This window comes from Chlorocebus sabaeus, chromosome 1 (assembly GCF_047675955.1).
Source record: "Chlorocebus sabaeus isolate Y175 chromosome 1, mChlSab1.0.hap1, whole genome shotgun sequence".
In the NCBI taxonomy this organism is placed as follows: domain Eukaryota; kingdom Metazoa; phylum Chordata; class Mammalia; order Primates; family Cercopithecidae; genus Chlorocebus; species Chlorocebus sabaeus.
This window is the reverse complement of record NC_132904.1, coordinates 99027875-99041083: the sequence shown is the minus strand read 5'-3', so window position 1 is coordinate 99041083 and position 13209 is coordinate 99027875. Positions and strand designations below refer to the sequence as shown.

The window sequence follows — 13209 nt, the reverse complement described above, 5'->3', positions numbered from 1 at the left end:
AGTATAGTAAGTTAAACTGTCATCTTGGCCTCAGTTTCATCTTTGGTAAGAATAGAGTCATTGGGCTAGAATCTGTAGGTAATGGATTCTTACTGCTATACGTGGAATAACCATTTTGTGTACTAAGGACCAATGCATCCCTACCTGTAGCTGGGTAGCAGCCAGAGTCAGAGTGATTGGAAGAAAAAAATTGGATACAATGATTTCCAAGTTGAAGGTTTAGCTTTGGAAGAATCTGTGACTATAAAATGAGAAGCAGAATAAGTAAGCCAGATGAACAGTTAAGCCCATGCTTGTAGATTTTTGTTGGCTTGGTATTTTTTCATGTTTATTTCAAGAAGAATTAGAGGCAGTGTTCACCACTAAGAAAAGACATAAACTGATTAAAAGGAGACCCAAAGAAGGGAATTATCACTGCTCTCCAAGGGACCTGGAAGGTGAGGGGACACAACACAGTTCTATGGTGGCCATTAATCCACCTACACAGCAGCATTTCCATCTGCCTCCTGCCATCTTTCCCCTGTATAGAGAATGACAGGATGTTGGTGATGTTCTATTTCTTGACTTTGGTGACTGTTACAGTATTTGCTTAATTATATTTCATTATTTATATGTTTTGTGCACTTTTCCATACCTTTCAATTTTTAAAAAATCCTTTAAAAATATATGGTACAATAATGTCCTGAATGATGCTTCCCTACATTTTTAAATTGAAAAGACCTATGTGAGCAGTCATTTGACTTTGGCAAACAAATGAGGTTTCTCATGGATTCAATTTATGTGGCAGACAGAAAAAAAATCCTTTGAAAGACAAATACATTGTGTGCTTCCTGCCAATAAGGATGTAATACTTCCTCGTTTTAGTTAATGAAAAATAACACATACTTTCAAAGTTCTGTAGACTCTAAAAAGAAAGAAAACACTCAAATGAGTCACCTATTTCCACATTCGAGGCTCAGAAGCTATATAAATTTCTGCAGTCACTAGCAGAAAACACCAAATCAACCATAGGTCCAAGAACAATTGTCTCTGTATGACAGCTATGCGACTCACCGTGCTATGTGCTGTGTGCCTGCTGCCTGGCAGCCTGGCCCTGCCGCTGCCTCGGGAGGCGGGAGGCATGAGTGAGCTACAGTGGAAACAGGCTCAGGTATGTCACAGCCCACTTACTTGGGGTTCCATTCTTTTGCCATCTATATTAAGAAATGTGTTTTTCAATTATTTCCCTTCCCATGTTAGCATTGCAGTGGAATTTTCTTTGGGGTAGTCTTTCTGATTATAAAAGCAATATATGTTTTCATCAAGTAGCCATTCAAAGCAGGTTTCAGAGTCTGCTCTAATCGGGCTTGGGTTCCAACCCTCCACTCACTATGTAGATAGACTCAGGAAGGTCATTAAACTTCTGTACGCTTCAGGTTTCCAATTTGGAAGTTGGAGATAAGCATGGTATCAACCAAATGAGGGTGTTGTAAAGCATTTAACACAATACCTGAAACATTGTTTAAATTAAGTTCTTATTTTTATTTATTATAACTTGAGGTTCTTTTTCTATAGCATACAGAATATTGCCTCTTAAGATACTTAAGTATATTGTAAATATACTGTTTGTATATTTACAAAACTGTTTGTAATGGAGATATTTGAAGTCAGAAAACATGGGTAGAAGTTACAACTCTCCAACAAGTCAATGACGATAGACAAGGCATTAACTTTTGACTTTGTTTTCTCCTGTGTCCAGCAGAAAAAAATAATACTATGTGTTTTATACCACACGGGGTATTCTAGTAAGTAAATGAGGTGATAACAAAACGGACTAGCATGTATGTAACAATTGTAGATTATAAAGTACTTACATATACATTGTGACATTTAATCCTTAGTTCTATAAAAAGAGGAAACCAAGGTTAAATTGATTCATATACTTATTAGTGGTAGAGATAGAAATCAAGGACAAGTGCTTCTGGTTCAAAAATCATGTTCTTTCCAATATGCTTCTTAATAAGCAGTCTAATAAATATAAGCAGTCTACTAATTATTATTTGGTCAACTAATGGGATGATTACTCATAAGTATTATTTGTAAATTTAGGCTTTAAGCATAAGAAAAGTCCATTTTTAATTCGCATTAACTTAGACTTTTAAAAAGTTCCAGTTATAATAAGTTAGATTGAACCACATGAAGTTACTAGTATTTAACTTTTAAAATCTCCAAAACAGCAATTTTATATGGTTCCACCTAATGAATTCTCCAGAAAGAGTACTTTGCATTTAGTTTCTTTACTCAGAGTGCAGGTTAGCAGAAACTTAGAGTTTCTTTACTTGGAGGGATGTTAGCTAGGTTTAACAAAAAAACAGGAAAAGTCATCTCAACAAAGATTTACCACATCTCACATCCAGAGGGTGTCTTGGTAAAGTCTGTAGCTCTAGAAGGAATTAAATAGGTTATTTGTTTTTAAATAAAGGATCAGTTATCAATTGTCATGGATGAACATAAGTATTTGTTGTACTTAATGAGACAACTGTTGGCAATAGGAAAAAAAGTTACAATATTAGTAAGATTTCTTACATAAATTGCGTATTCCTGAGCTGTCCTAAGACAGGTAACCGTTACCATCTACTCAAAATAAACTACAAATTAGTGAGCCAATGTTTAAATCATTTTAACAACAATACTATCAGGCATCATACCCTACACGTGTTTCTAACGTATAGAAGTCAGAACACTTAAGTTCAAATACTGGCTCCTTTAGTTACTCACGAGGTGATCTTATGCAATTTATTTCACTTCTCTGAGCTGTATTTCTTCACATATAAAATAAGGATAACAATGCCATACTTGTTTCATAGGGTGGTTATGAGGTTTACATAAAATAAATATGTGAGTGCCTGGCACTAGTGAGTGCTTAAAAATGTTCCTATGAGGTTGCTATTGTTAGTTCATTCACTTCTGTTGTTGTATTTGTGCTGCTGGATTCCTATTCTCATATCCAGATACTGAGAACCTTTAGAGAAATTCCCAGGAACCCAACTTTGTGTGGAATAAACCTGGAAGACCTACTGTATACTACAATCTCCCAAAGTGGGTTTGACTAGAGATTTACCAGCAGAAAGAGGGGCTGGGAATGGAATGAGCAGAAAGAGGGAAAAGAGGGCCTAGGAGTCAGGAAAGTCAAGTCCAGTTCTGCTACTAATTTAAGGTGTGAACCTGGGCACATAAATCATTTAGTTGCTATAAGCTTTGGTTCCTTTGCTGGATTATTAAATTGAACTACTTAATAATTTGCTAATATCTTTTCCCAGTGCTAAAATTTTAAGACCCTTTAACTTTTAGCTGGAACCACATCTCAGCTGGACCTTAGAGAGGGCTGGTTGACCTCAGATCTCCCCCACAGGGTCTATGATAACACCGACAGAAGGTCCCAGTTGTACCCCTGAGGACAGACTGGTACATGCTTCCTGATTGCTCTTATACACATCCAGGCTTTATAAAGTGTATAGTGTATTTCTGCCCCAAACATTTAAAGGGATTTTTTTAAAACTGAGGGATTCTTTTCTTTTGCTCATGAAATGGCATGCCAGTGCTTCATTAGCAATATTAAATTTTCTCCTCACTAATGCACACTTATTTTACTCAGTGACTACGTAATTATTCTGTCTTCAAATCATTATTTGAATCCACAGGAACCAAAGGCAAGAGATGTATAAGCTTCTAAGATAAAAGAAGATAATAAACAAGAACTATAGATTAATTACTCTCTTTTCAATAGGACTATCTCAAGAGATTTTATCTTTATGACTCAGAAACAAAAAATGCCAACAGTTTAGAAGCCAAACTCAAGGAGATGGAAAAATTCTTTGGCCTGCCTATAACTGGAATGTTAAACTCCCGCATCATAGAAATAATGCAGAAGCCCAGATGTGGAGTGCCAGATGTTGCAGAATACTCACTATTTCCAAATAGCCCAAAATGGACTTCCAAAGTAGTCACTTACAGGTTAGTTTTGCTCTGGCTCATTTTGGCAAAAACAATAAAGTCTGTTTCCTAAGAAGTCAAACATTGTTTTCTTGTTTGCTACTAGGATCGTATCATATACTCGAGACTTACCGCATTTTACAGTGGATCGATTAGTGTCAAAGGCTTTAAACATGTGGGGCAAAGAGATCCCCCTGCATTTCAGGAAAGTTGTATGGGGAACTGCTGACATCATGATTGGCTTTGCACGAGGAGGTAAGAAAGATTCCTGTAGGCTAATCCTGTGTCCTGTTTTGTTTGTTCATGGTTTATATCAGTGCTCTTTTCTTATGAGGATTAAAATCCTTTAATGAGATACGATTGGTAGATAGACAGACAGACAGACAGATAGACAGACAGACAGACAGATAGATTTAGCAATATTATTATAATGTTTATAATCTGGTAATATAGAGCCAGTCTTTATAGCAGCAGTCGGCAAACTAGGACCCACTGAGCCAAATCCAGCCCACCTTCTGTTTTTGTAAACAAAGTTTTACTGGAACATAGTCAGGATCCTTCATTTCCCTATTATCTATGACTGTTTGGGGTCAGGCTGCAACTGTGACAGAGATGACAAAGCTTAAACACTTGTTATGTGATCCTTTACAGAAAAAGTTTGCCAATCCCTGTTTTGTAATGTGAATTATTATTTGTATGTACAGTCAAGAACTGCTTAACAATAGGAATACATTCTGAGAAATGAGACCTTTGGCAATCTTGTCATTGTGCTAACATCATAGACTACACTTACACAAACCCAGGTGATACAGCCTACTATCCAACTAGGCTATATAGTATAGCCTATTGCTCCTTGGCTGTAAATCTATACAGCATGTTACTATACTGAATACGGTAGGCAACTATAACACAATGGCAAGTATTTGTGTGTCTAAACATATTCAAACATTGACAAGGTAATGCACTGAGCTATGACATTATCACAGCTACTATATCACTAGGCTATAGGAATTTTTCAGCTCCATTATAGTCTTACAGGACCATTGTATATGTGGTCTGTTGACTGAAAGATCATTATGTAGCACATGACTATATGTTTACAATATATCGAGCTAACATCAATATTAAATCAACAGAAAGAGCTGTAGCTTCCAAAGGCCTCAAGAGGCCCCTGAGAAGTGGTATATAACCTGTTGCTAATGCCTTTCATGTGGCAAGGAAGTAGGAAATGGAAACTTTCATATTAAAGAACTTAAAACTATATAACCCAGCAGGGCGTGGTGGCTCATGCCTGTAATCTCAACACTTCAGGAGACCGAGGCAGGTGGATCATCTGTGGTCAGGAGTTCAAGACCAGCCTGGCCAATATGGTGAAACCTCATCTCTACTAAAACAAAAATTAGCTGAGCATGGTGGCACATGCCTGTAATTCCAGCTATTTGGGAGGCTGAAGCATGAGAATCGCTTGAACCCAGGAGACAGAGGTTGCAGTGAGCCAAGATCACACCACTGTATTCCAGCCTGGGCAACAGAGCAAGACTATGTCTCAAAATACATATATATATAAAATACATATATATTGTATATATACAAATATATATGTGTATATATATATAAAATACAAATATAGTATATATACAAATATATATGTATATATAAAAATATATACATATATGCAAAAATATATATATTTGTATATAAACCCTTTTTTTAGCATAAGGGTTATATATATGTGTGTGTGTGTGTGTATATATAACACATATACATAAACTGTTCTTAATTGCTAGTGTTTCATGGTGCAACTTTAGAGAAAAATGTTGCCCATTTAGGTCTGTTCTATGTGGAACTGTCCGGCTACTGTAGCTGAAATTTGAACTTCAACCCACAATATTGAAAACACTGAAGAAAATGCTATGGGAAAGCACTAATCATAGCACTACAAGTTTTTTAAGAGCTAGATAAACTGGACTGGCCTCATATCACCTTGAAGATAACCAGCTCCGCATCACAAATTAAAGGACTATCAAAAGCCATTTTAAGAGATCTTGAGCATGGCTCTCTAAGAGACTATTTACTATGCCCACAAAGAATAAGCTAGGTTTTTAAGAAAAAAAAAAAAAAAATATGAAATGGTGCACAAATTACCTGCCAAATGCAGTATTCATATTCATTCTCCCTCCCACCACCCTTTGGCAGAGCAAAGTGGTCAAATTTAACAAAAGCTTAAATGCAACCCTAAGTTAGATATAACTGCATTTTAAGTCCTATATCCAGTAAGCTTTCAATATATGGTGATTATCAGTGATAAGCAATAGTTCTGTGAAAGGAAAAAGTGTCTGGGCCAAGAAAGCACCCCAACTACCCTGTGAATGCAACTGACAGCGTGTAACAATGCCAGCTACTTGGACTGGGCTGCTTTTTTTTTTTTTTTAATTTATTTTTTGAGATGGAGTTTCACTCTTGTAACCCAGGCTGGAGTGCAGTGGCATGATCTCAGCTCACTGCAACTTCCACCTCCTGAATTCAAGCAATTCTCCAGCCTCAGCCCTCCAAGTAGCTAGGATTACAGGCATGTGCCACCATGTCTAGTTAATTTTTGTATTTTTAGTAGAGACGGGGTTTCATCATGTTGGCCAGACTGGTCTCAAACTCCTGACCTCAGGTGATCCACCCAGCTCAGCCTCCCAAAGTGCTAGGATTACAGGCATGGACCACCGTGCCTGGCCTGGACTGGGCTGCTTTTTCGAGCCTCAATAATCATATAAACTGAAAAATAAAATTATTGGAGGAAAAAAATCAGTCACTAAGAACAATCACTCCGTTTTCTTTCAGCTCATGGGGACCCATACCCGTTTGATGGGCCAGGAAACACGCTGGCTCATGCCTTTGCACCTGGGCCAGGTCTTGGAGGAGATGCTCACTTCGATGAGGATGAACGCTGGACGGATGGTAGCAGTCTAGGTATAGCAACTCATGTCTCTTCTACTCCACATCCTTTTTAAAATCCTGGACTTACACTAAGTTAAATAATTATTTTAATTTATAATAAGTATTGAGCCCTTGCTAAGTGCCACTGTACTATATACCTGAAATGCATTATTTCATGTAATATACTCATAATGCTACACATACAGAAGATGGACACTCAGGCTATGGAGTCAAGCAGCACTGGTCCAATTTGCTGTACATCTACCAATTACTCTGTGTCATTGGGCAAGTTATTGAATTTCTCTGAGCCTCAGTCTCCTCCTTTGTGGAATGGGAATATAAATAGTTCCCACATCAAGGATTCTTTACATTAAATGGGATAATGCCTATATAGTGCCTGGAATATATTAATAATTCAATAAATTATAGCTGTTTCTTCAGATTTCCAAAAAATACATGCCCCAAATGGAAAGAAAGAGAAGTAGAAACTATGATATTTAAGCAGTATATGCAATTCTGGAATTATTCACTATTTTCCAAAAAGAACCAATCCATGACTTAGTCTATCATATTTATCATTTTACATGGTAGGATATTACAGGCACATCATAGAAGTAATGGAGAAGACTCTGGCATAAAAATCCCAATTAGAGACAATTTAAAAAAAAAAAAAAAAAAAAAAGGTTACCAACTGACCCTAAAAGGGAAATTTGTACTTGTGTTTGGCAAAGGGAATTCACCATAGCTTGCTGCCTTGCTTTGAAAATCTATGTAAAATTGTGATGCTGCCTCCCATTCACATCTAGCATATTCTTTTCATTCTTCTTTCTTCCCACTTAAGGTAGGTTAAAGGCAGTTTCCTTCAATTCAATGCTACATCACCAGAGCTCTGGCCACTCCTCAAACTCACAGGCTCACACCCTCCACATACTTGTAAAGCCTTTCACTGAGTCTGAAGGAGAGCAAAGGATATATGTAATATAAGTTAATGAATCAAAATGAAAGACAAAACCCAGCATTGCCTGGAGATCCTGCCTTTCAATCTTCGCTTTCTCAAAGCCAACTTTCTCTCTTCTGATATCCAGAGTCACTAACATTTATTGAATGGCTGTGACTTCCCAAATATTGAGAAACTCTAGTTATCATGACAAAGCTATAGGGCAGGAATTACTGTCTCTGTTTAACAGGTGAGAAACGGAGACTCAGCAACATCAATTAATCTGTCCAGAGTTGTCCAGCTAGTAAGCAGTGGAGCTACGTTTCAAACCTAGGTCTTAGTGCTTTTAAAGCCTTTGCTTTCCACTGCAGAGTATTGCTGCCTGAATGAAAGAAGCAAATAAAAAACATTACACATTTTTAAGAAGCAGAAGTAGTGAGGAGATTAAAGTACTCCTATTCTGATTATCCTTCTAACCTCTCTCCATTTTTGAAAGCCTAGAAACAAATAAGTAAGCTACTGAGGGTTAAAAATTTGGTATTTTTCTTTAGTTATTTAAATGACGATATCATATATTATATGTAATATTACAACAATATGTGCAGCTATTTTTATCATTAGTTTCTCACTTCTTCGGTTGTAGGAATTAACTTCCTGTATGCTGCAACGCATGAACTTGGCCATTCTTTGGGTATGGGACATTCTTCTGATCCCAATGCAGTGATGTATCCGACCTATGGAAACGGAGATCCCCAAAATTTTAAACTTTCCCAGGATGATATTAAAGGCATTCAGAAACTATATGGTAATATTTATTATTTCAAATAAGAGGATTTCACATTTTCTTTTTAGAGTGGGGTAGAAAAAGAAAGGCTAGGAAGTGGGTATTTACCTGGAAAACCACACTGGAACTTATATCAAAAAGCCTATTAAGGGGAGGAACTGGGGACCTTAGATACTTAAAATATGACTAGCTGTGTTATACCATGAAGATGTTGATTGTGAGTTTCAGTAACACAGTACAATGTGGTAAAATTACGCAAATGATATTGTCAAGATTTTCTTCAAGCTGCCACCCACTTCTCTTCCTCTCTCAGTTTAAATAGTTTATTTAGGAGAGTGTCCCCTGCAGGGGTGGACAAAACACCTTTCTTCATAGCTGCCCACTCCTAAAGATTCAACCCTAAATAATTAAAAGTGACCCTACTATTCCTGTTTGCATACACATGCAGAGAAAGCGGTTAACCACAGACAGAAACTGCTTATCATTCCTGGTCTTGATACTTATGTATATCCCATGTCCCAATCTATGCTTTTTTGGTTTAATCAAGTTCCAAATTCAGTTTTTTTAAGAAAACTGATTTGGATTTACTGAATTGAGTCAGCCAAAAGTAGAATTTGAGAAAGAAATCAAAGGACAAGAATAAAAAGCTCTGTCTCTGGACAAAGGTAAGGAAAGTAAGGTTCACAGAGGCTAAGTGGACTGTCCAAGGTCATGTGACTGCCGAGTGCTTCAGCCTTGATTCCAAGTGAGGGCTATGTGACTTCATACCCTTTCTACTACATATCCCTGCCTATCACTGCCCAGTAAGCTTTTTATCCTAGTAAGGATAAAAGAATACAGAATGGCATCTTTAAATCAGCATATATAACTAAACCTAGCCAGTAAAAAAGATCAGGATGAAGAGAATACACTGCAAAAAGATCATATAAGACTCTTCAAATGATCACATGAGCAACGAAAGTGCTTCCACATAATAGAGGACTGTCCTCAAGGGAGAAATATTCCAGTAAGACACTGGATTTAAGATATCAGTTCAACCTAGCATTTACTATAAATTAGCATGTCCCAAAATGTATTCTCAGAACACTAGTCCTGCAGGGTGATTCCCAGATAAGGAGACTATGGAGAAATAAGTTCGAGAAACACTACCTACTGTATTTCAGGTACATAGAATATTGGAGAGTATAGACTATTGAACAAACGTTTAACCCAGTGTTTCCTAAATTATAATCCTTTTTATGTGTCTTAATGAGTCCCATAAAATAGTACTTCAGAGAACGCACTTTGGAAAATGCTATGTAACTATTCCCAAAAGATCTGACTTAACGAACCACTGCTATCCAAACGATTCACAAAATGCTGACTATTGTTGGTAAAACTATCACCAAGAAAACTGAAAATACTACCCTCCCCTTACAGAAAACTGTAAAACTCATGGAATATTCTACAGCAGTCTGTAAATATTTTAGAACCCTAAGAAAAATACAAAGAGAATAAAGAAGATCCGAGGCATACTGATTAAATTTAATAGGAAGAAAAGAGACTAGTGCATCAAAACCTTAAGTATTAGACAAAAGGGCACCCCTGGTCAGAGGTGGAAAGAAGTAACTTCTGGACAAATGGAAATAGAATTTAATTATGTAGGCTGTAAATGTAGGGAGTTAATCTAAAACAGAATATGAGCAGAAAACATAGATTCCAAAGAAAGTGATTAAGATACAAGATTCCTAATGCTATATTCAGAATGATAAAAATAATAGCTGACTGGACACGGTGGCTCACGCCTTTACCCAGCACTTTGGGAGGCTGAGGCGGGTGGGGATCGCTTGAGGCCAGGAGTTTGAGACCTGGGCAACATGGCAAAACCCCATCTCTACTAAAAATACAAAAATTAGCCAGGCATGAAGGTGTGTTTCTGTAGTCCCAGCAACTCGGAAGGCTGAGGCATAAGAATTGCTGGAACCCAGGAGGCAGAGGTTGCAGTGAGTCAAGATCACACCACTGCACTCCAGCCTGGGCAACAGAGTGAGACTCCATCTCAAAAAATAAATAAATAATAGCTAACATGCATTGAGTACTTGCAGTATTCCAAGACTTCACATGGATTGACTCATTTAATTCAAGAATTCAATGAGACATTATTATCCACATTTTACAGATTTGTAATCCGATGCTAAGAGAGGTTAAGTAGTAAACTACCTAAGGTCACACAGCTAGTAAACTGGTAGAGACAAGACGCAAAGGTACCTGAGCCCTGGGCCCACACTCCAGTCAATCCTGCCTTCTTAGCCTCTGGAGGTTGTTCTTCAGAATCTTTGTCCCAGGCACATGGAACTGGGCTGAGTGAATAATAGATTATACTTTCTGTGACATTTCCTTTGTCGGTATAATCGTAGGATGGTTTTTATGCATTTTCTACATATCAGAATGTTCTCTTTTTTTTCCTCTCAATAGGAAAGAGAAGTAATTCAAGAAAGAAATAGAAACTTCAAGGAGAACATCCATTCATTCATTGGATTTTATATCATTGTTGCACAATCAGAATTGATAAGCACTGTTCTTCCACTCTGTTTGGCAATTATGTCACCCTTTTTTATTGCAGTTGGTTTTTGAATGTCTTTCACTCCTTTTAAGGATAAACTCATTTATGGCATGACTGTGTCTTACTCATCTATACTAGCAGTGGGTAGATGTCAATAAATGTTATGTACACAAATAAATAAAATGTTTATTCCGTGGTAAATTTATTTATATTTGGGAGCACTCTTTCTATGGCAAGTGAAGACATACTATACAATGAAAAGAAAGACTAGGACAAAGAAAGAATCCCACCACACTATTTTGGGATCTTTTGCAGTACCTTACCCTTCCACCCAAGAGGGAAGGTGGGAGCTCCACCTCTTTATTGTTCACTAGTGTGGCCCAAAGTTACACTAATTTCCCCTTACCTTTGTGGCCCGTGCTCTCACTCTGAGTCCTCTGGAAAATCCAATTCTTCCCACAAACGTCTGAGAATTTCCAACAACTTACGACTTACCATCTCACCGTCACTTCCAGCTCCAAGTTCCTACCTCCCCATCACCTCCTGATTTTCATGCAACCTCTCCTACTACAGCCACTCTCCAGGTTCCCTTCCCTTTTCCCCATGCCAATCCAGATATTGGTCTCACCCTGTTCTCTTTAACTTTCTACAAACCAGTGCTACAAGGCTTCAATGAAAAGGTAGATGTTGCTGGAGATTTGCATAAATAGTGGAATTTTCATAAAATTGAACAAAACTAAAATTGGATATTATTCCCATCCTTCAAATCTTTTTTTTTGGCGGGGGGGGGGAAGGCAGAGCCTCATTCTGTTGCCCAGGTTGGCTTGCAGTGGCATGCGATCTCGGCTCACGTTGCAACCTCCACCTCCTGGGTTCAAGCGATTCTCCTGCTTCAGCCTCCCAAGTAGCTGGGATTATAGGCACGTGCCACCATCCCTGCCTAATTTTTGTACTTTTAGTAGAGACAGGGTTTCACCATATTGGCCAGACTGGTCTTGAACTCCTGACCTCCAGTGATCCACTGCTCTGAGTCTCCCAGTGCTAGGATTGCAGGTGTGAGCCACCGCACCCAGCCCAAATCCTTTACTTATCCCAGATCAGGAATTTCTCACTGGCCACCTACTTCTGCAGGCTGCAGCCTCCTATCACCTCTCTCCCAACATCTCTTGTCTTTAAACCCCACTCCTTCTCACTTCCCCAGAAACTCATTTTCCTGATGTCCTTCAGCTCAGGTCCTCCCTTTCCACACACAGAAACCCACTGTGTTTCTCTGTGTGAAACACTCTCTGTGCAGGGTTTAACCTTAATTAGCAGAACACGGAGCTGGCAAGGGCTTTGCCGTTTCAGCCTTCTCTTTCTTCCTCCTCCTGCACACTCCCAATACCCATGCATGTCTTTCTCTATAGGGAGATGAACAATATACCGATATATACCGATAAAAATTATCCCTCCCTCACATACCCTAAAAGCAGATCAGTATCCCAAAATTCAGAACTATCCTGCAGCCTTAGGAAGCCATTCCTAGAATAGATCAAATGAGAGGAGAATCCACAATCCAGGCAAAATATAAAGTGTATGTGAACAAGAGTTCAAAGACCCTTTTAAAACATAAGGAAATATATATATATGCGCGCACACACACACACACACATGATGCTAGAATGAAAAGGAAGTTATGTCATTAAATTCAAGTTCTTCCTTTTGTAGAAGACAAAACAGAGATTAAATGATTTCCCTAAGGTTCACAGTAAGCAAAAGTGGTGATTTAAACATTTTGTTGTTTGTTTAACTCTTTGTATTTTGATTTTGGACAGCAGGAGGCAGTATCTATCTTGCAGCTAAAGTGGATATCTATTGTTTTAACCTGCACATCACCCTACTTTTAGAGACAAGAAACTACCTTTTCCCTTTGTGTACAATCTTCATGAGATGTCACATAGGTTGCTACAAGCTGCCTGGGCTGAGAGAGGAGTACAGGACCCAAGCTTGGCCTATCAGACACCGTCTCCCAAAAACACTGGAGGGATTATAGGTGGATTCAAACTG

At 38.1% G+C, this 13209-nt stretch overlaps 1 protein-coding gene across 1 annotated transcript; it reads left to right on the top strand.

Annotated features, from left to right (window-relative positions):
* Positions 1 to 995: 995 nt before the first annotated feature.
* MMP7 (matrix metallopeptidase 7) lies at positions 996 to 11364 on the top strand. Its single transcript, XM_008020665.3, has 6 exons — positions 996 to 1150; positions 3767 to 3993; positions 4079 to 4227; positions 6805 to 6933; positions 8481 to 8642; positions 11076 to 11364. The coding sequence occupies exons 1-6, from the start codon at positions 1034 to 1036 to the stop codon at positions 11102 to 11104; spliced, it is 813 nt and encodes a 270-aa protein (XP_008018856.1). The 5' UTR covers positions 996 to 1033; the 3' UTR covers positions 11105 to 11364.
* Positions 11365 to 13209: the final 1845 nt, after the last annotated feature.